The sequence below is a fragment of the Chaetura pelagica genome, unplaced genomic scaffold, assembly GCF_000747805.2.
Source record: "Chaetura pelagica isolate M959 unplaced genomic scaffold, ChaPel_1.0 scaffold90, whole genome shotgun sequence".
NCBI classification, from domain to species: Eukaryota; Metazoa; Chordata; class Aves; order Apodiformes; family Apodidae; genus Chaetura; species Chaetura pelagica.
The window spans coordinates 4,048,414-4,072,250 of record NW_009953496.1 but is presented as its reverse complement, the minus strand read 5'-3'; the positions used below and the strand labels follow the sequence as shown (position 1 = coordinate 4,072,250).

At 39.5% G+C, this 23,837-nt stretch overlaps 1 protein-coding gene across 1 annotated transcript; it reads left to right on the top strand.

Annotated features, from left to right (window-relative positions):
- Positions 1–7,049: 7,049 nt before the first annotated feature.
- On the top strand, positions 7,050–15,491 carry KIAA0408 (KIAA0408 ortholog). Its single transcript, XM_009999115.1, has 5 exons — positions 7,050–7,184; positions 9,774–10,115; positions 10,462–10,541; positions 11,802–13,152; positions 14,842–15,491. The coding sequence occupies exons 1-5, from the start codon at positions 7,050–7,052 to the stop codon at positions 15,013–15,015; spliced, it is 2,082 nt and encodes a 693-aa protein (XP_009997417.1). The 3' UTR covers positions 15,016–15,491.
- The last annotated feature ends 8,346 nt before the right edge of the window (positions 15,492–23,837 follow it).

The following is a 23,837-nucleotide window of genomic DNA, read 5'->3' as shown; positions in this document are numbered from 1 at the left end:
TAGAAAATTGCCAAAACCATGGCTGTCTAAATATGTGTTATAAAAGGAGATGAACTGCACATGAACTTTGGGAGTTGTTTACAAAAACAAGCAGAGCTTTAGGATATTAGATGCCCTTCCCCTTAATCACCCCAGAATTTGATAGGTGAGTAGGAGACTTCTAAAGGCATCAGTATCAGGAATGTAATTCCCATTGGCTTACATTTTTGTCTCTGATTTAATGCCAGGGGAAGTGATATTCAAACTCAACTTTTGCCATTACACATGCAGTTGCCTCTGGGGAAAATTACAGTGGCTCTATTTAAAGTAAACATCTAAAATATCTGCCACTGATTTCCAATGTAACCTTGGAGAAGTGACATGACATAATGCTTTGTTGGCTCTGTTTCTCTACTCAGTTATATACTCCTGCAGAAGTGCACAGTAGTAAGAGGAGACAGAATTTGTATTCCCTTCTGCCATTTCCTGATTTATGTGTTCACTCCTGAGATGTATTTGCCAGGGTTATCAAGATGTAAAGAAGTACTGTAATTTAGGTATCTGATCTTGTGTTCTTCCTTCTTGTTACATGGACACAACAAAAGAGGTGTGACATAACCAAGCTAGGACAGCAGAACTGAAGATGCTCTGAAGTGATACTGAGTGCAAACTATTAACCAGAATACACACTACCCTGGAATCAGATTATAGCCCATGCTGAAACTCATGCTCCTTTTTCTTCAGTTTTGCATGATGAAATCAAGCAGAGGGCTTCTTCAAAATGCCTTTGCAACTCTTTTTGTTGAGGTGATGACTTTTGACACAAGCAGAACTGACACCAGGTATGAACAAAGTACATTTTGCCTGTGCCAGAAACCAGAAGGCCAGGTCTTCTGCTTTGTCTGCTGCTTTGTCAGCTGTTGTTGGAAGAGGGACAGGGGTTAATGTGGCCCTTCAACCTATGAGTAGGGTCCATCTCTTGTCTCCTGATGAGCCCCTCAGTCTCATACATTTCTAATTCCTCACACTGACAGAAATGTTGGATTTTGGCTGAGTGAAAACGGAAGCCTGGAATTTAGTCAATTGTTTTATTTTACTGTTTTACTTCAAAGAGTTCATGTAACAAGACGAGAGGCATTGAACTAGCCATATTAAATACACAGGCATAACAGCCTATGCTGCTGGATAGGAGTAAAAAAATATTTCTTCAGAGTCTGTCTTCATTTGCAGTGCTGCAGCTGTGCTGGCTTCAGTGAAGAGGCAGCACTGTGGCACCCGGCCTCCAGCTGTGGGCTCAGTTCTGCTCCCAGGCACTCAGGCTTCTCTCTCAGTCATGTCAGCTGGTGTGCTGGGACATAACCTCACAAAAGAAAGTCACAGTGTTGCTTTACAAACAGGGAATTTTTTAATCCTCTGAGTTCAGAGGCTGAGGAGTTTCTTTGGGAGTGTTCAGTCATGTAGCAGGGCATCTTTCTTTACTTTTTAGATAATCTTTGTAATTTTCATGAATAGCCCAAGTCCCATTATTTATGTCACATGGGAGCAGAATAAGCACCCAAGTTATGTATTCCCTAAGACTTAGAGCTAGACCATATAAGGAGAAAAAATGTGTTTTCCCTGAAACCTGCTTTGGTATTTACTATAAAACGCACCCAGAGCTAAAAATCTCTATGCTGTGCATGGATTTTATCACAGATAAAAACTTATTGCTGTCCAGAGGAGTGTGCTGACCAAGCAAAGGATGTGTGTGAATCCCAAAATGTCCTTTGTCACACTGATCCTCTTGTCATCAGCTGCTCTGCCTACAAAATTTACATCCTGTTCCCTGAAATATGAATTTTCTGGCTCTGGGTTGTCCATAGACATGTCCAAGTACAAGTACACAGCAGGGAAGTGGTGTGTGTGTGTGTGAAGGTTTTGCCCAGGGGTCTCTCTCAGTGTGCCAAATGAAAGCAATTTGACATGTAGTGCAACAGGAGAGATACTGTGGTGGGCAGGGATGCAAGGAGCAAGCTGAGCTTCTCGTGCCTGCAGTTCAGCAGGAGAGATACTGTGGTGGGCAGGGATGCAAGGAGCAAGCTGAGCTTCTCGTGCCTGCAGGTCAGCAGGGGGAGCAGCTAAGTTTCACTCTGCTGCCTGCAGGGTCTCCCATGGACTTTCACTTGTTATATAATTTTTGTCACGTACATTCCCTTCCCTCACCCCATGCAGACAGTTGCTGAGGGCAACTGTACCAGTGCTTTAAATCCAGATTGAGGGGGTTTGGGGTCTTCCTTTTTACTCTTATGCCGGGGATGAGTTTCCCTGAGAAAGGGAGATTCTCCATCCAACTTCAAGCATTTTGCTTTGCTGAGACATGAAGTATCTTAACAGACTGGAGCATCTGATCCAGAAACCTTATAAAGTAGCAGGAATATTTGGGTATATCCCAAAGAAACCATTATCACCATTCCCAGAATGCAAGACAGTAGGATTACACACTGCCCAATAATTCTGCACTTCATAAGCGATAGCGTATTTAGAATACAGAAAAATAATTTTGGGAGGAGTGGTTTGCTTTTAGCACTTTAAGATAGCTGCTAACCAACAAAACTGCTGCTTTAAGCAAACTCCCTTTACAAAGCAGTTTATGAGGATCAAGTTCCAAAGCTCAAAATGATCGTATAAAAAATATAACCCTTAAAACCGGGTCTGGAAGGCAGCGAAGAATCTTCTTTTCCAGCATGGACACTAATAAAAGAAACCTAAAATTGCCTATTGTCATAGCTTTACTATTAACACTAGCTGCTTTGGCAAGCTTTAAAGTCTGGACTGCACTATAAAGCCTAAAAATGTCCTGGACTTGGAGTTGTTTACACAAAATATAAGGAGATATAAAATTACAGAGCCTGGGGGTTGGAAGAGATGGCTTTAAAACCATCCTCCTTGCACTGACGTCACGTGGAGGCCAGCTGCTGGGGTGATGCTGAACGGAACTGGTTTTCAGTTTGGAAAAGTTATGGAGTTATTCAAAGAGAGTTGCAAGTGCTGCCCCAGTTGAAAGGTTGTGTCTTGCTCAGCTTTCTTATTTCTTTTCAAGATCAAGATTCACAGAACTGGATCACGACTAGCTGTGCATTTCATTGCTTTCACTGCTGTTTAGAAATGGACTGAAAAACTTCTAAAGGATTTCTTATTCCATGAAAGGTATGGATATGGTTTATTTTAAATCAGTGTTTTTGAATAGTTAACATTTAAAAAAAAAAAAAAAAAAAGGAAAGCAAATTCCTAATGTGGCAAACATCTCTCTTTATTTGTATGTAATCTGGTGTTAATTTATGTTATATATGGTCTTTATTCTTAGAGAAAGACTGCCTTAGTTCAGTCAGTTTCTTCAGAGCAGGCACAAATATCAACAGAGCAGAGATGACAGGTAGCATTGTAAGCACTAGGCTCTTTCTTTCTTTCTTTCTTTCTTTCTTTCTTTCTTTCTTTCTTTCTTTCTTTCTTTTTTTTTTTTTTCTTTCTTTCTCTCTTTCTCTCTCTCTTTCTTTCTCTCTCTCTTTCTCTCTTTTCTCTCAACTGTATTTTCTTGTTATGTACAAAGTGCACAGTATTGTGACACATGACACACTTTTATAATTGAACAAATATATGAAATTTCGTTACTGATCCAAAATACAGCACTTAGTTGGAAGTATATTTTCATTATTTTTTCTCCATAAAATCAAGGGAAGATTTGTGTATCTGAATGGTTGTGAACACTTAATCTAGTTAATCTTTCTTGACAATGTCTCACCTGATGTAACTGCAGATTATTTTCAGTGTTGGTAGAGGCTGGTTGCAAACTATTTTGCATTTTTAATATGTGGATAGAAAGGACATGAGTGACACATGAGGTAATAATGACATTTACATCAAATAGAAGCTTATAAACATTTTTTTTGTTTGAGAGGAGGGAGGGCTAAAGGAAAAGATAAGAGGAAATGCAGCTGATATAGACAAAATTGATTATTTGCTTGAATTTGATTTCTGTAATGAGCTTCTGACCTTGTCTGGGACATGCAGAAAGTGCCAATACTGCAACAGCACAGATACTGTTCTGATCATACAGCAAATTATAATGTGGCAATTCACATCTCTTTGGGTTGCTTAAGCTTAAGCCATGTGAAATACCCATGAGGACATGTTGGTGCACTCTACACACAGAGGGAGTACTACTAGGACTACAGATTGGATTTTTTTGCTAGTAGAAAAATGCAAGCAAGACCCACCACCCCCCTCAAAAAAAAAAAAAAAAAGGAATAATGGAAATAGAAGTTAAAATTCTCAGAGGAATTCATCCACTGCACAATAACAACAAAACTGTGTAGTCACCCAGCTGCTAACATCAATAAACATGAGTTTTCTTCTCAGAATTTGTGTCAAGAGGAAATCAGATAAACATAAGAAGCCATACAAAATTTTCTGTGGATGTTAGAGCTACAAGTGACTATCTGTAACTTCTGTAACTAACCTCTTCCAAGGCTTGATTTTATTTCGATGGTCTCCAAGCTACTTTTATAATCTGAGTCCCATAGGAATCAACGTGGGAATTGTAAATAAAAGTACAATAGGAGCTCCCAGCACTAAGAAACCACCAGAGGCTTTTTCAATACTATATGCATGCTTGAAAGGAATAGATATTATATTTCTATTTCTTATATGTGTAAAAAAAATAGTATGTAGTATTGATTTGCTTTCTAGTAATATGCTGCTAATTGATGCGTGATCATTATTACTAATAGTGTACTAGCAAAATCACCATTACTGCAAGTTGTAGACAGATTATGCCTGCCTGTCTTGTTCATGATTTTACAGCTTCCAGTCTTATTTTTCTATTTCTTTCTCACATGTATTTGGAGGATTCTAGTGGAGCAGAGAGTTGACTCTTGTTTATTTCTCAGAGATATCTTGAAAGGTTATAAAGACATAAATGTAGCAAATAAAAAAATAGGCAAAAAAAGTAAATGTACTAAAAATTAGAAAAGTGAGAAAGTATTGGCATGGTTTTAAAGTGCATTAGCAATAGATGTCTAGATTGCAACAGATCTTAAATTGAGTGGAATTTTTTTGTAAATTGCTTTTGGTCAACACTTACTGAAGTCTGGCACAAAGCTGAAACGTTGGCCTGGAGAGGTACAGTTCCTACAGCCTGGCTGCCTTCCTGAAGAAGCCATGAGCAAACCAGTGCTTGACCTTAATTGTGAGAATGCTGTGCTGTCTTTCAGCAACTCATAGTTTCAGGGAGTTTTATGGGTTTTTTTTAAAGCTATCCTGAAGGTTTTAAGGCACAGTCCAAAATTGCTTGGGATCAATGGTTTTGCAAACCCTGAGTTAAGACTGGGCCCATGATGGCTGTCAGTTGAGAGATCTTGTAGCAGGACTTCCAGGACAGAGATACCTGAGTTAACACATTTGGCTTCAGCTGAGCTCTGCTGCTTACTTGTTCATGAAGGAAGCTGACTCCAAGTTTGGCATCAGGTTCCCAGCCAGCTGAAATAACGCAGACGCTGGTAAGCAGTGATTGCACAGTAGCCACAGCTGAATCAACAGGACTTGTCCAATAAAATACAGGATGGGAAAGGACTTTGTGTGAAGCTCAAGAATAAATTTTCACTATATCGAAGAAAACATGGGTGATAAAATGGGAGGTTCCTGAGAATTGACAATCATGGACCATCAGGGAAATGAAGAAATTCCAGGAAGGTAAACTGGTTTTACACTTAGGTGACTCTCTGATAATTCATTTGCCTGCCCATAGGCTTGGTTTCTAACAGGAGACCAAAGCAATGCAGAGGCATTTGGTCACTAGAATTAGGTTCTCTGTCCACCTAGGTAACACAACAGCTAGCTTTGAGAGCCAAAGTTAACAAACTTGTGTCAGTGTGTGTGTACCAGCCATTATACCACAGAAGAAATTGTAAGTGGACAAATGAGTGTTACTGCAGCCTTGTTGGCACAGTAAATGTGCCGATGGTAGTGAAGTATCTATTATAAAGACTAAGAAAGCAGGAGGAACACCAGGCCCATAAAATCTGCAACTGCTTTGCTCCAAAACCAGATGAACAGAATCAAAATATTTCCCTTAAAATATATGCATTAAGTGGTTCAAATTAAAAAGTTTTTGTCCACAGACACAAAGATGCTAAAGACTTCGAAGGGGAAGGAGAAACAGAAGCACAAATTTGTTAAATATTATGAGCAAGGTTTTGAACTAAGTTTTAGTTACTGCTGTTAAAGAGTAGTTTCTGGTTTTCCCTGTGCTGGTCTTGGAACTAACATGCATATATTTAGATTTGTAAATCCAAAATACTCTTTATAGTGACCTATAGTCCTTCGTATAGTAGAATGATGGTTACTACTTTATATTTGCTACCTATTGTTACCTTGCCTCTCCTGTTTTCCTTCATATATTCTAAAGCATTCATATAACCATGAGAATTTTCTGCATTATCAAGTGTACAGTCTTCAGTCGCCAAAAGAATGTCACAGCCTTTGTTGTGCTACGTGTGTGAATGAAAGGACTGTGTGAGCAAACATGATACCTTTACACTTGCAGTTGTCTTTTGAACAAACGTAAAAATAGCTTTCAACCTCAAGGGCACACACTGAAGGATCCCAAAGTCCTGAAGTGCCATTCAATATCATGCAGACTCGAATTTCATTGAAAACAGGTTTATGGTATATATTAATGGTAAAGATGTAAAGTGGCCATGATACAGAGCCCACTGTGGTAGACATTCCTGAATTCCATGACATGCATGTCCCTCCTCACCTTTCCAGATTGGGCCTCTTTGCCCTTGAATTTGTGTCCTAGAGCATTTAGTCCATCCATATTCCAGTCACACTCCAGATACATAGCATGCAATTGTGTGATGCTGTTTCCTGCAAGCACATTTCTGTTAATTATTTTGGAGGTTTCTTGGTGTTTATTTTTCTCTGAAAGCTCAAATCCATCACAAGACTTATTCTGAAAAACTTCCAGGAAACATTCAGGGAAGAAAGAAAAAAAGCAGAGCTATCTTCTTACTGTTACACAGACTGTAACCATGGACCTGCGTAAACAACTGGAGAATACTGAGGTGAACTGGAATAAAGAGAAGATGGAATTGCTGGAGAGATTTGACAATGAAAGGAAAGAATGGGAATGTCAATGGAAGGTCATGCAGAAGAAAATAGAAGAGGTACTTTTAAACAAAACTCTGAACACTAGCATTTTCACTTGGGTATTATCAGTGACTAGGGGCCGATTCAGTATTGTTGGTTTTTTCCTGAATTATATCCTATTTCTTATCTGTCACTGGAATTTTCTAATAGCTGATGGTAGAATGTAAAGCCTGGGGTTAAGCAGTATTTGCAACTGCTCATTTAATGAATACTCGTATGTACAAAGCAGGAGGTTAAGTGTCACTTTGTGGGAAGTTTGCTATGATATTGTTAGCTGTATATACTACCAGTTTTGCTGGTTATGAGGCACACTGCTCATTTTATGCATGTCCTTTTCAAACATAGATATTCTGAATGACTGCATATATGGGGTTTAGGAAAATACCCATTTAGTAACAAAAATCTGGGTATCCTAACTCTCTGCTAAAAAGGAATTCCATGGCACAAGTGTGTATGGCACAAGTAAATGGTAATACTAAAAAGAACATCATACATTGCATGCTGCATGGTGCAGAATCACTCTGGCTAGAACCTGCTCCATTTATGGATGGCTTTTAGTAGAGAAAATGGCTACAGTAAATAGCATGAAAGTCCTAACACCACTAGTGTTTACACATAGAAACAAACACTCTGCCATTTCTAACACATCTCCTTCCAAAACTAGTTTAGGTGATTATTTTTTATTCTTTTCTCCCTGAATTGTCACTGCAGCAGAACCCTCTGATGCTCTAATAAATTGAATCTACCTTGGCAAGATATACAAGCAAATTTTTCACTCCTGAGCTTTCCACATTTTTCATTTTAATATACACACGGAGTAGTTTTGCTTGGTCTCTGCCAACACCATCCTGTGGCTGAGCAACACAGGAATGTATGGCAGAGATTGCTCACATGAAAGTATAAGAAGGAAAATTATCAAAGCCAAATGAATTGCAGCCATACACCCTCCATTGAACCAACATAACTCCGTAGCATCAGCTCTCTTATATTTTGCTTGCAGTTCTGGCAGACATCGGTATCATGGCCTTATTATGAAAGCCACATTTTGTACTTTGTGTTAGGACATTTCTGTGCTCTTTTGCCTAATTTTGTCACCAAGGCGAGAGTGCTACAAAAGTTAGTAATGCAGTCTGTGTGTGAAGTTGCATTTCAGTTAGTTAGGTGTATGAGCTGTTTTGGAATGACAGTAATGTGTTGTGAAAAGATATTCTGCCTATTAGCAGTCCTGTCAATGGCGGCAAAGACCACGTTTATCTTATTTTTATTAGCGTATGCATTAAGAAGGTCTAAAAAATAAAGAACGGAATGGATCTGAGGAAAAGAGAATGAACCAAATTGCTGGGTACTGCAGGACCAGACGCAACTGCAGATGATACCCCAGGGTTATCCATAAACTTGGGTCCCTTCTTAAGCTGTGTCTGTAGCTGCTCTTGATTTCAGTTGTCTAACATTTCTTCACCAACATGGCTGGAGAAAAGGGAAGATACTTTTTAAATGCCAGCATCTGAGAGGGATTTGCTCATTAAAACTTGTGCTAACTTACCATCTTGTATTTTTATTTGATAATTTTCTTTAGCTCACCAAAACCCAACAATTCTTGGAATCCTCCAGGAAGACCTGTGTGGTTTAAGGGATTATATACTTTAGTTAAAAGGCACTAGCCTTCCTCCTTACTGCTACACTGAGTCCTTTTGAGGCCCTCATTTCTTGGAAATTACAAAGTTCCACCCTCAGGTTCCCTGAGCAGCTGAGCTTTGGGAGTGAAATCTGAAGGCCCAGGATGAGTCCAAATGTCAACTCTCTGAATGTGAGAATACTTGTAATCCACAGCACTACCCATTAAATGCCCACATGTTCTTCATGCTGGTATTGCTTTTCACTGTCCTTCCAAAAGTTGTTGTGTCGGTCTCATGCACTGTGAGACAGCAGGCAGATGGCTGTTCAGGAGTGCCTGCTCTGTGCTTGCTTCCTAAGAGCAAGTAAAGAATGAATGTTTAAAAAGAGCCGTGGGATTCTTGGCACTAGAAATGATACTGTAAGCAGAAGAGTTTTTTATGATGTTGCTATTTTTTCTAATTAATATTTTATCACTGGAATTAACACTTTTTCATTTACTAATGAAGCCACTGGTTCTCAGCAGATAGCATGAAAGAAGAGGCTGTCAGCACATTGCCAAATAATACCTTTCTGCAGTACTGGTTTATCACTGCAGTCAGAGGGAAGAATTCCACTTGTCTGAGAAGCGGAAGAGTCTGCTCTCATGCCAGTGACACTGTATATGATGAGGCTTCACTTCCCCCCTTAAACTAATATACATTAGCTGGCTGTAACATAGCCAGAGCCCTCTCCCTCCCTCACATTCCCTCACATTCCCCATCCATCAGATCAGGGCTGTGTCCACCAACTCTTTCCTCATCCTGTGACAAAAATGGTCTGTGAACTATCACACTGTGTGGCTCAACACTTTTCTACTGGCATACATTTAAAACCTTTCTACTTGGTACTACTGAGTGTAGCATTTTTCAAAACAGAAGATGACTGTGTTCTTTAACCATAAATTTTATCACAGTACCATGATTTAATAGAAGGTTCTATTGTTTTTTCAGCTTTACCAGGAGGTAAAACTTAGAAGGGAGACCAATATGAACATCCATGATAGTAAGGTCTTTCAGAACAAGATGCTGCAGCTGTCCATGCATTCCCGTACTTCAGAAGAGAGGAACGCAGTAAAACTGAACTGTCAACACAATGTGGCAAATGATAGGATGGAAAAAGGGAGTTTGCTCAATAAAACAGGACATGAATGTAGCGAAACGAGAGCCAAGAGCAGAAACAATACTATGTTAATGGACAATCTGGCCTTTGAGAACCATGAGGAACCTGAAGACAGCTTCAGCATCAACACTTCCAAGAAAAACACCAAGAATTATATTGGAGATCTCAATGTAGTAAGTAAAGTACAAGCATGTTTCAGTTTACAAGGGTGAGGAAAATACTGAGGGCTTTGGCTTGTCAGGTTAACTTAAAGAACTGGTCTCCCAGATTTTAGCTTTCCAGCAAGGCACTGTCTCTACTTCCTCCTCAGTTTGCTATTAACGTGTGTCTTCTCACTGTTAAATATGTTAACAGCATGCTCTTCACCTCTGTTTTTAACCTGCATGTATTTTTATGTCTTCCCTTGTGCTGCTTTCCTCTGCTGTGAGTCTTAAATGCAAATCACTACAAGTTTCAAAATAATTCTGGAGATACCACTTAAAAGGCTTATGTTAAATAATTTTTTTTGTATTTATAAAGGCTCTTAAAGAACTTGCCAGAGTCAGTGAAGAACTATGCAGCTATCAGGAGGAAATTCGAAAGAAGTCCAACCACAGAAGGTAAAAACATACTTGAACTCTTTATATTAGAAGAAGAAAATTAATAATGAGACTGTGCTCCTGTTCACATTGAAGGGGGGTTGCTGTTGAATATATTAGGAGTTGGGCAGTTCTTGTCCTCCTAGTGTTTCAGTGCTCGGCATAAAACACTTGAAGGAAATATACTGATATATGATACAGGAGCATGTTTTACTCCATCAAAACGGAGTTTACCTGTAGAACCTACAAAATTAAATTAATATTTATATGAGATAAAATTGTACTTGTTTAATACAATGAGTTTGTTAGACTGGGAGGTTTCTTACATGAAACCCACATCTGGCCTTAAGTGTGAGGGATGTGTCGGGGACTGACAATCCAAGAGGGCAAAGAAGGCAAGAGAAGGTAGAACAGCCATACATTTGTACTAACGCAAAGATGGTAAGCCAGACCCTGAAAAGCATGGCAAATGAACTCTCCGCCATCTGTTAAAAAATTCAGTGATGTTCACTGTCTCCTTTAGCAAGCAAAACACCAGTCTTCCTCTTGTGTTGTGCAGAAATTCTCAGGTGAGACTGAACGTGTGGTGTGACAGGGTGCACATCAGGAAAGAGACTAAGAAAAGCTGAGTCTCAGCTATGGTGAGACCCTAAGGAAGTCTGCATCTTTGGGAGCTCTTCTCAGGTGCTCCTGAAGAACAAAGGGACTTCTTGCACCCCCCATGCAATCAGTTGGCTGTCTGTTACTAATTTATGATTGTAGCTAGGTTAGTGTTTGTCTCTTTAAAGCAAATCGATTCACACCTGATGCATAGTTTCTAAATCCTGACTGAGGAAGATGTTTTTTGAACAGATCTCAAAAGACACAATTGTACTGTCATGTGTAATGTTAGGAAACCTACTGAAGGGATGCATCAGGTCCTAAAGCCTTTTTCATTCAGTTCAGAGTCAGGTAGACTCACTGGAGTCATTAGAACTCACAAAATCCCACTATCCTTATGGTAGGATAGGTAAGAAAACAAGCAATCATCTATAAAAACTCAGACAAAGAATTTTAGTGGCAAGGGAAAGAAATGCAAAGTTCCCTTTGTTGAACTTTCTTCAAAATCTTCATGTACGTCTCAAATATGTTGAGTATATCAGCTCCAGCAAAACGGCTCCCAAATCTTTTTAAGCAGCCAGTGCTAAAATACCTGCTCTCGGGGATAATGAATCCTTGCTGAGGTCCCCTGAGGACAACCCTTACAGCTCATCCCTAAAACACCTTTCATTTTATTCCCAGAATGAAGTCACTTCCTTTCCTGGGGGAATTTGAAGAAACAAAAAACACAGTTATTCTGCCTGAGATGAACCACATGCCCAGCAATGAAGCACAGACTTCAGTTGCTTTTGAAACAGAGGAACACAATAATAGGAAGAATCTGATGAGTTCCACCAAGGATTTGAAGGACACATCTTATGGTAGCCTTACTGGTGGCAGAGGAACAGACTTCAGACTTTGGCAAAAGAAAGAAGCTCCACCAGTTCCTCCCCGGAGCACTTCTCGGCACCTAACAAACTCACTTTCTGCAGTTGTGCAGCTTTCTGAAGCACCAGTAAGGGATCCAGGCATCCAAAGTAGAAGTGGAAATACACTGATAAATCCTTCATCTATAAACCAGAAGGAAACTGCAATGGCCTGTGCAAATGGAGGGCAGCCTGTGAAAGCTCCTGTGATGGTAACTGCTGCAATACCTGTGACTAAAAATGAGTGCAATGTACAAACAAGCTTCTGCCACAACACATGGGCGTTTGATATGAGCAAACTTGGAAAAGACAAGAGTGAGCCTTTCCCGCTGTCAGCCCAGAAGAGTTGTTCAGATGGAAACATGGCCCAAAGTAACAAGATGCACCAGAAACAAAATCCCAAGTCTCACAGCAGCCCTTATTACAGTAACGACTTTTATGCCCCAACTGCCCTGCAGAGTGACCTTTTGGAAGATTTTAGGTATTCTTTGGGAAAGACCCAAAAAAATGAAACTTTAGCAGCAAAGATTGATGAGTTTAACAGGACTGTGTTTCACACAGATAAACATAACAATGCTTTGCAGGAAAACCAGGTGCCTAGAACAGCAACAGAAGATCCCAAACCATGCAGCTCACTGTGTGACTCTGCTGTTAACAGGCCAGAAACTGTAAATACACCTTGTGTTTCACATCCCAAATTCTCTGCAGTGAAGGAACAAGAAACCAGCAACCCCAGCAAAGCTGCCAGGATGGCAGGGCAACAAAAGCAAACAAATGGACTTCCAAATACTAGTGGTTATAGGCACATGCTTCACGAGCATGACTGGAGACCAAGTAATTTATCCGGTCGCCCGCGTTCAGCTGACTCAAGGTCGAACTATGGTGTTGTTGAAAAGCTTTTGAAAAACTATGAACAATCAACAGTGACTTCTCCATGTAATGCAAAATGCTGCAAAGATAAGTGGACACAGGCAAATTCTAAATTCACCGATGGGAGTTGTGAGACATTGAGTCAGTATTTAGAAATGCTCCAGATTGAGCAAGGAAAGCAAGAATTTCCAAGGAATTCAGCCAGGCATATTGGGCAGCAACTCAAGCAAGGAAAAGAGAGACAGAAGTTACCAGAGGTAAGGTTCATGAGAATGACAAGAACAAAATCATACAGTTTCACACTGAGCTTCAGATTCTAAAATTAAGCAGGCTAATGTGATAATGTAAATAATTATGTAAAAATAGACAGTTTAGACCATAATCTGGATGAATCAGGAGTATTTCCTCTGAAGGTAACGGAGTTACGGGAGGACAGAAGCATGTAAGTAAAAATGACCAGTAGAGACGACATGTGCCAGATTCTGATTTCTGCTGCTGTTGTGTTTTAACTGCAGTGCAGTTAGTCAAGAATTGAACTAGTGAGAACTGCAATCAGTTTTTAACTCCCTCCTTTCTTTAGCTGACAAGTTAGTTCATAAGCCTTACCAAAAGACTTAAATACACTTGGCCATGTCAAAATCCTAGAGGGCTTAGATAGCGTGCTTCAGCATTCTTCATGCTGCTTTGTTCAGGATTTCCTTGGAACTGCCTAAGAAATTAATATTATAGCTCCATAAAGTTTACGGTAATAAAGTGTCCTCCCCTTATTCATGTCTCAGTTCCATGCTTCTCCTATATATTCAAGCAGAGGCTCACAGAAACAGAGGAGTATGGCACGACTAATTTTTATTTGGCTGAATTTTATTTGCAGAAGTTTAGAAATACTGCCTTTGCCAACATACTTTCTTAATGAAAAGAGAAACAGATGGTTTTGAAAATACACTATAAATTGCAGGTTCTGTAAAAGGCCACAAAGAAAGCAAAATCATTTTTCCTGAGGAGCTCCTTGGCCAATGAACACAACGAGATATGTCCCTTAGTGTCTCAGAAGAGAGAAAGAAAACACATTTGGAGCTGAGAAATTTAAATGGATTCAGACTGTCAGCTGGTCTGCTTTAAACTGTCACAAATTCAGACTTCAGTGGAGCTATGTGGAATTAAAACAGCTGAGAATCCAACCATGCAGATTTTCTTCTGCATGCCTTTCTGACAGCCTTGCTATGATGCAATATCTTGCTTAGCAGACACCTCTTTACTTCAGCACAGAAAAAGAAATAAACAGGAAGCTTCTGATTTCTTTTTTCATCCAATGAACTTTTGATAGGAAAACAAAATGGTGTGTATGTAGGGAAGAAGTACTGACTAGATGTTCATTATTTCCAATAAACATCACTGTAGCTACAATCAAAACCTGTTGGTTTTCCTGTGTATATAAGCCTCTGCAGGTAGGCGTGACACTGCATTAATACATAACCATCCTGAATTAGTTACCAAGTGTAAACAGCTTCACAGTGCACTAATGGAAGCAAAGGTCCTAGCAAGATGTGAATGCTGAAATAGGATCTATGAAAAAATACCTGAAAATGTTCCAGTCATGTAAGATGGTATTCTGAGTTCTACATTTAGAACAATATACATTGTTCATTGGCAAAGAAACTTCCAAAAAATGAAAAAAAAAAAAAAAGTGAATGTCAGTTTTGTCTCGTCCTGACAGTTTATACCTTTCCTTGTGTCTGACACTTGTCTCCAAATATTTTAAACTGCAACTGATGTGAGAATCCCAACACATAGAAATAGATGTTCTTTTGCATTCTGTGCATTACTGAGCTCCTTTTAATAGCTTCAGACCACCTGTTCTGAGGTCACCCCAAGTGTCTTCCTGCATTCCCACTGCATTCCAGAAAAGCCATAACTTGTTAAAGCAAGGAATTGCCTTTGTGTTCTAGATATCTGTGCCAGCTAAATGTTCAAGTGGGAAGGGTTTCTCCCGGCCTGCACGGCCAGCAAATCGACGCTTACCTTCGAGATGGGCATCCAGATCACCATCAGCACCGCCCACTGTGAGAAGAACCGCGTACAACTGCTCTGTCTCTTTTCGGTCAGAGACCTCAGTAGTCTGAACCCAGAGCTGGGTTGGATGGTGTTGTGAAAGCTCTACACCTCATCATAACTGTGTTCGGTATGTGTTCTAGCGACCAGTTCTACACAGTTGTATCTTGACCAAGAGTGACCCCCATCACATGCCGGACAAAGCATTTTGAATCTTAGGTCATCATCACCATGGTCTTCAGTGTTTTTATTGAGACAAAGTAACTATACCCCGGGTTTTCTCTGTTTGTTTGTTTTTTCTTTTATAATAGCTCACAAGGGATTTCTTTTGAATGGCATCGTCCTTAGTTTGCCAATCAGTTTTGAGTTGAAACAATGTACAGTGCTGTATATTCTGACTCTTCTGCAAGCAGCAGGACGTAAAGCTGTATGCATGATCATGTGTTTGTAGGTGCATGTGTTGGACTAGAAAGTATACAGGTCTGTATTTAGAAGAGGCAAACTGTGCTAGTGTTGACATTGAAATTACAGCCTATATGCCTACATATATATATACTTTGTGTTTATTTTGAAAAGTTTGAAATATACAGTCCTGATGACATTTATATTTTGTATATCTTTTACATAGGTTCACAGGTGTAGTATTTAATGTACAAAAACTAAATATGCATTTTTGTGACTGATTGCAGAGATAATGCCTTGCACAATATGTATCTGAAGCAGACTAGCTCGACTGATTTGTCAGTCATGCTTCATGGCATCCTTGTTCAGTTTCCTAACCTTTATGATGCTAGGTCAAAATGCCCAAACTTATTTTTTCTGAATTAAAATATTATATGATTTGTAATACGTTAGCCTTTTTCAGCACCAGGTACATTCCTCAAATGTTCCAGTCTCTTTAAAAAGCTTAAATGTGCCATTATATATATAGCATACTGTAAACACTTTGGTAGTTTCAACTAGTGTAACATACAATTTATGAAGGGAAGAAAAGGCTGTATATGCTCAATTCTGTAAAACTTATTTTTCCTTCTAGCATTATACTTCGAGGTTTAGCAAAGTCAGATAACAATGGACTTGTTTACTTTCACTCAAGGCAAGAGAACAAGGACTGTTGTTGTTCCCAGTGCTGCAGCCACACTCCTTTTTTACTCTTCCAGACTAGAGTGCCTGAGCCACTTGCTAATTTACTGCTCCTGGACTGACTCGTGGCAGTCGGTTATGATGTTTACTTGCACTCTGGCAACAAGCTGCATCTAGTGTGGAAATACTGCACTGAGGTATGATCACAACGGTGCCCGAAATCCTAGACACATGGCATTGGAAGTATGTTTTTGCCATCACTTGACTCAGTATTGTGGGCCATCTGAATGATGTGCACAGACCCTGGCTTGTTCCTTCCCACAGTGTGAAAGAAGTATGGATGCTACTCAGACTCTTGCTGAACTTTCAGGAAGACAGTGTCCTTCATCCTGGAATTTTTGCACCCTTTTCTAGGCTGTTCCTGGATGCATAGTGGGCTAATGATGACAAATGTCACATTTAAACAACACATCTAGGTTAAAAGGAGTAAAGAGGCACTACTTCAACATCAGCCTGCTCTTGTCTTGCAACTTTTCTTCTTCTGGAGACACATAGCGTGTTCAAAGGAATTTAAAAAATCATCCCAGAATCCCTTAATGTGCACATCTTCCTATGTGAATGTAAAAAGGATTTCAGAGAGAGTGTAGGCTTTTGTCTTCGTTCATTGTATGTGTGGCAATATAGGGAAAATGAGTTGTGCTTAATTTGATAGTGATCTACTGTCCTACTCCTGTCATGTTGAGAATCCACACCTTGTTCCTTCCTTTTAAAGCCTTACTCTTCTTTCCTCTATACAACTTTGGTTTTGCAGAGAGAAAACAGGAGGCCATGTGTCCTGAGCAATGGTAGTATCAGTTCAGGCGTGCCAGTATTGGCACAGGCAGGCTTTAGAGCCAGAAATACCACCTTACTGTGGCTGCGTACATGGCAAAATCATGCTCAGAGTAATTTGCCCAATGTAGACTTCTGGTCCTTTCTAGGTGTGAGTGGTGGTGAAAGCCCACAACAATATATGAAGGCTTCAAACAGATCGGCAATTCTTCAAATTTTACTCAGACGTTATTGTGAAGTTATTAATGGTATCACTGGAAAAGATACAAAACCAGACATTCTTAAAGAAGATCTTGAGGAAAATTGATAGCAGTTTGGAAAGAGACAAAAATCTGTGTGCTTGGGTGAAAAAGCAAGAGTACTACAAATTTTCTGGTTTGCCCTAATTTACAGATTGCACTTCACTAACTTCTTTAGAACTAAAAAAATTAGAGATGATTCATAAGGGATTTGAAACATGGCTTAAGATTCTAGCTAACTGTGGAAATTAGCAAACCAAAATGCCTTGCAAATTGACCTTTCAAATGCCTATATAGCTGAGCAGCTTTAAATACCTAAGGCTGAGGAAAGGGTAATATGAGAGAATTGTAAAAAAATTGTTCTTAATTTTAGTCACTGTCGACTGCAATAAAACTTCTTTAAATTACCTTCATGGTAAATTTAAGCAGTTTTGTTATGAAAAATGGTGGTGCACTTTTGTTTGAAGCATTTTAACTATGAAAGTGTTTCCCTGGATTAGTCCATGAAGATCTTTTAGTTCCCTTCAGTTTCTTTGATCGCCTTTGACATATATCATATTGTTGAATAAGAGAGAAAGGATCAAATACCTACAACATTCCCTGATGTATGTAAGTTTAATGAACAGAAGGTTTTGAAATAAACTAATAGGTCAAGGACAAGTCCATTTTGTCAAGATTTTCTGTGTCCGTCTAATTAAAGACAGTGGTTCTGATGCCTAAAAGTATCTGTAGGTAGCTAGTTGCATACAACAATTCTATAAAATGCCCAATGACACTATTTATAAATTTTCCACTGCACCTGTAACAGGGCCAATATACTGTGATTAATTTTTTAGTTCCCACAACTGTGATTACTGGAGCACAGTAATGGCTTTATTGCACTTATTTCTACAAGGTGAAGAGCTCTGTCAGACTTTCAGGTTCCCTCAAGTTACCTCTGACAAGGAAATATAGTTACCTTGGAAGACCTGGAGCAAGAGGCTGTCTATGCACACACACACACAACCCATATGCAAGCACCACAAATGATCGAAGTATAACCTGATCTTTGTATTAATTATTAATGTCAGCTATTATGTGTCAGGAAGCAGTGAGTTTTGTAAGGCTGTTTTTAAAATAAGTTTTTAATATTTTTCCTCAATATGCTGTCTGAAGTCTTAATGCAGCTACAGGTTCTACTTCCTTGTGCTCTGAACAAGTCTGACACTCTTTTTTGCATGTTTATGGGCCTTAGTGTTAAAATAAAAGCAGCAGGGAGTTTTCAAAATCTTTGCACACAGGGAGTCAGCTGCCCATTGAAATGGGATGTCACTACGAATCAGCTGACTATTGACAGAAAGCATCATTCTGCCCCATGATGGGAGATGGATCCATAATCTTTCCCTGAGACCTTTTTAGGGAGAAATGTGGTGGGGCAGAAACACACAGAGATGAGTCAGTTAGACCTTAACTACATATGCAACATAGCAGGCCACCTGAAGGCTGGAAAACTGGCCTGAGTCAGAGCCTCTGCAAGAAGCAGAAGGAGTAGGGGAAGAAAATTTCCTTAAAAACCTCTGGATATCATTCCTCAAACTTAGAGAACATTTCTACTAAATGTTTTTTGTCTTTCCAGTGTTGGTGATAGACTTTTTGTGTATCTTTAAAATGTTGCTGAAAGGATGAACTTGTTCTCCTTTGACTTGTTCTCCAGCAGCAACACAGTTATCTTTCACTGTTACAATATACTGTAAGGGTGTTGGCTCTTATATCATAGAATCATAGAATCATAGAATCTTAGGGGCTGGAAGGGACCTCGAGAGATCATCTAGTCCAACCCCCCTGCCAGAGCAGGGTCACCTAGAGCACATCACACAGGAACTCATCCAGGTGGGTTTTGAATGTCTCCAGTGAGGGAGACTCCACAACCTCCCTGGGCAGTCTGTTCCAGTGCTCTGTCACTCTTACAGTAAAAAAATTTTTTCGGATATTCACCTTGAACCTCCTATGCTCCAATTTACACCCATTACCCCTTGTCCTATCACTGGTCATCACTGAGAAAAGCCTAACTCCATCCCCCTGACACTCACCCCTTACATATTTGTAAACATTGATGAGGTCAATTATATTGGCAATCAATGCAACATAATTTTCTGCAGCATTCAAAGCACCGATCTATTTCTCCGGCTGTCCATTTAAAAAATTGCTTCTGTAAATAGGGATTATTTAATTCAAATGGCTTCAAAAGCATTTTAGCAAGTATCTACAGCAACCCAGCAGGCAGGCCATTTCCCCGTGAGTTATGTTATTTCTGGACCAAGCCTAAATTACCTAACATTCAAGAACTTATGCAATTTTCACAGTGCTGCTATGCAAAGGAATTTTTTGGCTTTGAGATCTGTAATATACAGGTCTAGCCATTATACTCCTGATATTCTCTGTTGGATTAATCTGTAATGGTGCCTTTGGTTGTGTACATGTTCTTTAAACTGGAAGACAGAATGAATTTGCTCTAAATGCACCACATCAAAGGCCGTTGTTGGCTCTGGCTTTTCCACCCCTCCTCGATTTCCAGTGGATGTATATTTTTATGTGGTTTATTGCCCTTGATCTATATGTATATGCCATACCATAGGACTATTTGTACTGCAGTCAAAAAAAATTTTGGACAGCCTGTTCTAAGAAGTGCTGATATTACCATTGCCATTCACAAATATATTGGATCTTGATCTACTGTTTTGGATCACTGAAAATGCACTTTCTTCAACTGTTACTGGCATACATTATACAAAACTTGTGCTCTCCTTTTTTGAAATGCCAATTAATCTGCTTTTGAGGTTTGCTTCTACCCATCTCCCTTGTATCTTTTTGGTTTTGCACAGTATTTGTGTATGCAGAGACATATTTCTGATATGTTTGGTTCATTCAGTTGCTGTGTGGCTGTGGGAACTCATATCTAAGGGTGCCTTGCTATCTGTGTTACCCTAAAAAGAATGGTATCTGAATTTCCATGGGATAAGAGAGACAGAATCCTCAGTATGATCAAAGTGAAAGTGTGCAAATAAAAATCACAAAGAAGACCGAGGAATCAAAAGAGGAGGGTGCAACACTTGTAGTAAATGCTGTGGCTAGTTCTTTGCTTCTAATAGAAGATGCCTCTGTGCTGCCTACTTCACACCACCTGAAACTGCCAGTAATGTCCTGTCTTTTTTTAATCAGCATCTTTGCATATACATTTTTGCTGCTCAGTGAGCCCTCAATAGCAAGAGGTGCAGAAGGGCTGATGTTAGTATTGTCAGGCTCCTTCCTCTTCCCGTATTTGATGGTATGATGGTTATTGAAGAATGCTTACATTTCATTTGTTCATCCTCTCTGTGGCAGCAGTTGGTTTTGCCAGCAGGTCTGTGATGGTGCTCACAGCATGAACACTGAAGGCACAACTATGGTGTCTTCCACCCCAGCACTACACAAGAGCACACTCGGCTGTGCTGCTGCAATGGGGAGATTCCTGGAAGATGAATGTGAACCAACCTTGTGCTTCAGTACAACAGGACCTAGATTGTAACTCATCCCCTCTGGTTTTGCCAAGCAATAAGACTAGTGTACCTGCAATTTCAGTCCTCAGTATGGGATGTTTTTTACCACACTGGGACAAAAATACTATCTTATGGTCTTTTCTGGTGGGATGGGTGGTTTTTATAACACTGGGACAAAAATTACAGTCTATGGTCTTTTGCAGAGAGATGCCATTCTCTAGGGACATTTGGGGAGAAAAGAAGTAGAATCTGTTTTAGGATGAAACATCTCCTGAATTGGAATCAGATCCATTTTGTGTAGTGCTAAATCCTTACTACTTTTGCAGAGAAAGACATTGGGAGGAGAGGTTTGTGTAGTGCTAAATCCTTACTACTTTTGCCGAGAAAGACATTGGGAGGAGAGAAGGGCAGGTAGTGAGTGCAATATACCAGTTAGTGTTTATTCCTGTAATTTTCCTAGTACCTATCCAGGGGCTGCTGCTTTTTGCCTTTTCCCTAGTAATTGCAGTCTAATATGTTTGTGTTTTAAGGGTCCAGAGTTTGATTCCTTCCAGCGATGCATGTTTGTGTGTGTTTGGCCAAGATTCACTGAAAATTACACTGTTGGGAGAAGTCCTTACAACTTATACTTTTAAATCAGATTATCTAATGTGTGAGCCCAAAATACACTTTTCTGTTCCATGAGATGTAACTTCTCAGTTCCTTTACTATGGAGTAGATGTGATCCCAATATGAATTGAAGAGGGCAGGCACTGCACAGATGTGTAATGAGAAATGTAATACAGATAAACAAGTTGTTCTTGCTGATATTAATGGATGAGCTAAAACCCCTTCACTAACCACCCCAGTAAAGCCGAAGTTTTTTCATATTCAATCTCAGTGGATGCATAGACTTGTAATAACTAGCTAACATGTGACAAGAATCTTAATCCTAAAGAGTCTGGTTTAGATTGTAAAAATGTATACAGGGAGTTATTCTGAAACCAAAATCCCTATTTAGAGAAGTAGCTGGCTACCAAAGGAGGTAAGATGTTCACAAGCTGGCATGTACACTGTCACATCTCCTTTGTGTGTATATATAGATATATGACACATCTTAGCAACTTTCCCTCCAGGAAGTCCCACAGTGCCCAGTGCAGCTGTTTTTGCTGTAAGACACCATTTACTGCATATGTGACTAACACAGTCAACTACATAGTACATACAGATAAGTCATGTTTAATATATGGAAAATGACTCCTCCCAAAGAATGGTACCAAAATGCTTTACATTAAAAAGTCACACTATGTGACTTAATAGGATCCAGCAGTTTCTGAAAGCCTGTTTTCATATAAGCAAATGCAAACAAATCTTTTAACGGAAAGAATGTGCTTATGCATGTCACCTTTTCCATCCAAATGTTGTGAGCCTACCTTACAGTTCTCTCTACCTTACAGGATATGAGACTCTTGACACCTTAAGGTTAAACAGAAAATCACAGTATTGTCCATGCAGAGAAGCTGACCTTCCATTTGTCCTGTCTGTAGGTTTATTCCCTCCTTCCCTCTTCTTCCAGCAGAAGATTAAGACACAACTGACCAAGCAGAAGATAAATACATCTGGTAAAATAGCTGCCTGGAAGCTTTTCTTCACTTTCCAACTCCTCTTCTGCAGGCCTCCAGACCTGCAAAACACATGACATTTCCATGGACCAGCTCTGAGAAGCCAGAGAAAGATGCCTTTTGTGGTCTTTCTGCAACAAGTACTAAAGCAGCCAGTCTGGGGATGAATAGTTTTTGGGTGTTTTGTTTGTTTGTTTGGGGGTTTTTTGTTTGTTTGGTTTGGTTTGGTTTTTTTCTTTGGTAGTGTGGAGAAAGATTTTGACTCTTCTGTGGGGGAGCCTGTCTCTGCAATTTTAATTAATTTTTACAGCACCATTTCACAGCAGTTTGGACAGAAAGTGGATAATTCCTCATTCTCTACTGAGTGTCAACCAAAAGCTGAACTAGATGTACAAAGGGCCAAGAGGAATTTAAAACTGTTTAAAAATCCCCAGCCAAACTGATCTGTAGTCAGCCCACCAAGGTTTTTAGAATTGAACTGTCTCTTTAAGCTTGATTCTGGGAAATAAACCAACTTGTAGTGAATGGAAAGTAGATGAGGAAATTAATTTGCAACATTGAGAAAAGGAGATAACAGCGGTCTGGTGATTTAAGGAGCACTATGCCTCATATAAGTAGTTATGTGTTAGATATTCTTTTTTTCCTAGAGGGTCATTCAGTGCCATCCCATATGTCTTTTGGTCTAGACTTGTGTCTTTCATTGGAGGTATACTTTAAATGTGTTTGAGAGAACCAGGCTGATGTCATGATAGACACGACCTCTGTGATCCACTACATTTGAGAAAATCAAAGCTCACTAATGCAGGTCTCTTGGTTCTTTTTTGTTTTGTTTTGTTTTTGCTTTGTGGCATTTTTTTTTAATGTCTATGCACACACAGATATGTACACATCACATGTATATATACACTGATCAGTTTATTTACTGCTTCCTTGATTTTGTGCTCTCACTCCACTGCTTGGAAACAGCAACAGTGAGGCCTGTACACCGTTACAGTCTTAGCTAAACTGGAACAAACAGTGTTACACTGGACTTGGAATCCCAACCAAAAGCCTAATGAGACAACTGGAACAAACAGTGTTACACTGGACTTGGGATCCCAACCAAAAGCCTAATTTAGGGTAGGGAGTTGAACTAAGTAATTTATCATTCATTTCAGAGGAAATAGTCCTAATCCTTTCTCATGCTGTTCTGTTCAAACCTTATAGGTTTGCAGCTGTTTTTACAGGACCAGTTTGAGTATATGCATATTTTTCCCTACCTACATTTTTCTGTGATTTGGAGAAGGACCAGCTGTAGAAAAAAGGATTTTGAATAAGATTGAAGATTTCCCAAATCCAGGATGATTGGATTAAGTTCATTCACTTGGCACACAGGGATCAAATATAAACTGTGTCTGACTGGAAATTTATCACAAGTTGGAGAGGAAATGAGTCTTCAAATTCAAACCTTTGGTTTAGTCTAATTGTTGCCTGAACCTCCCTAAAATCCAAATGCAAATCTCAAAATAATCTGGCTGTGCTGGTACCTCCCACAGAGTTTGAATTTTGAATAATTACAGAGAGAAACTTTAGATTTTACATGCGTGTAGAAGTATTACAGGTGTGTAGAGACTATAATGAATCT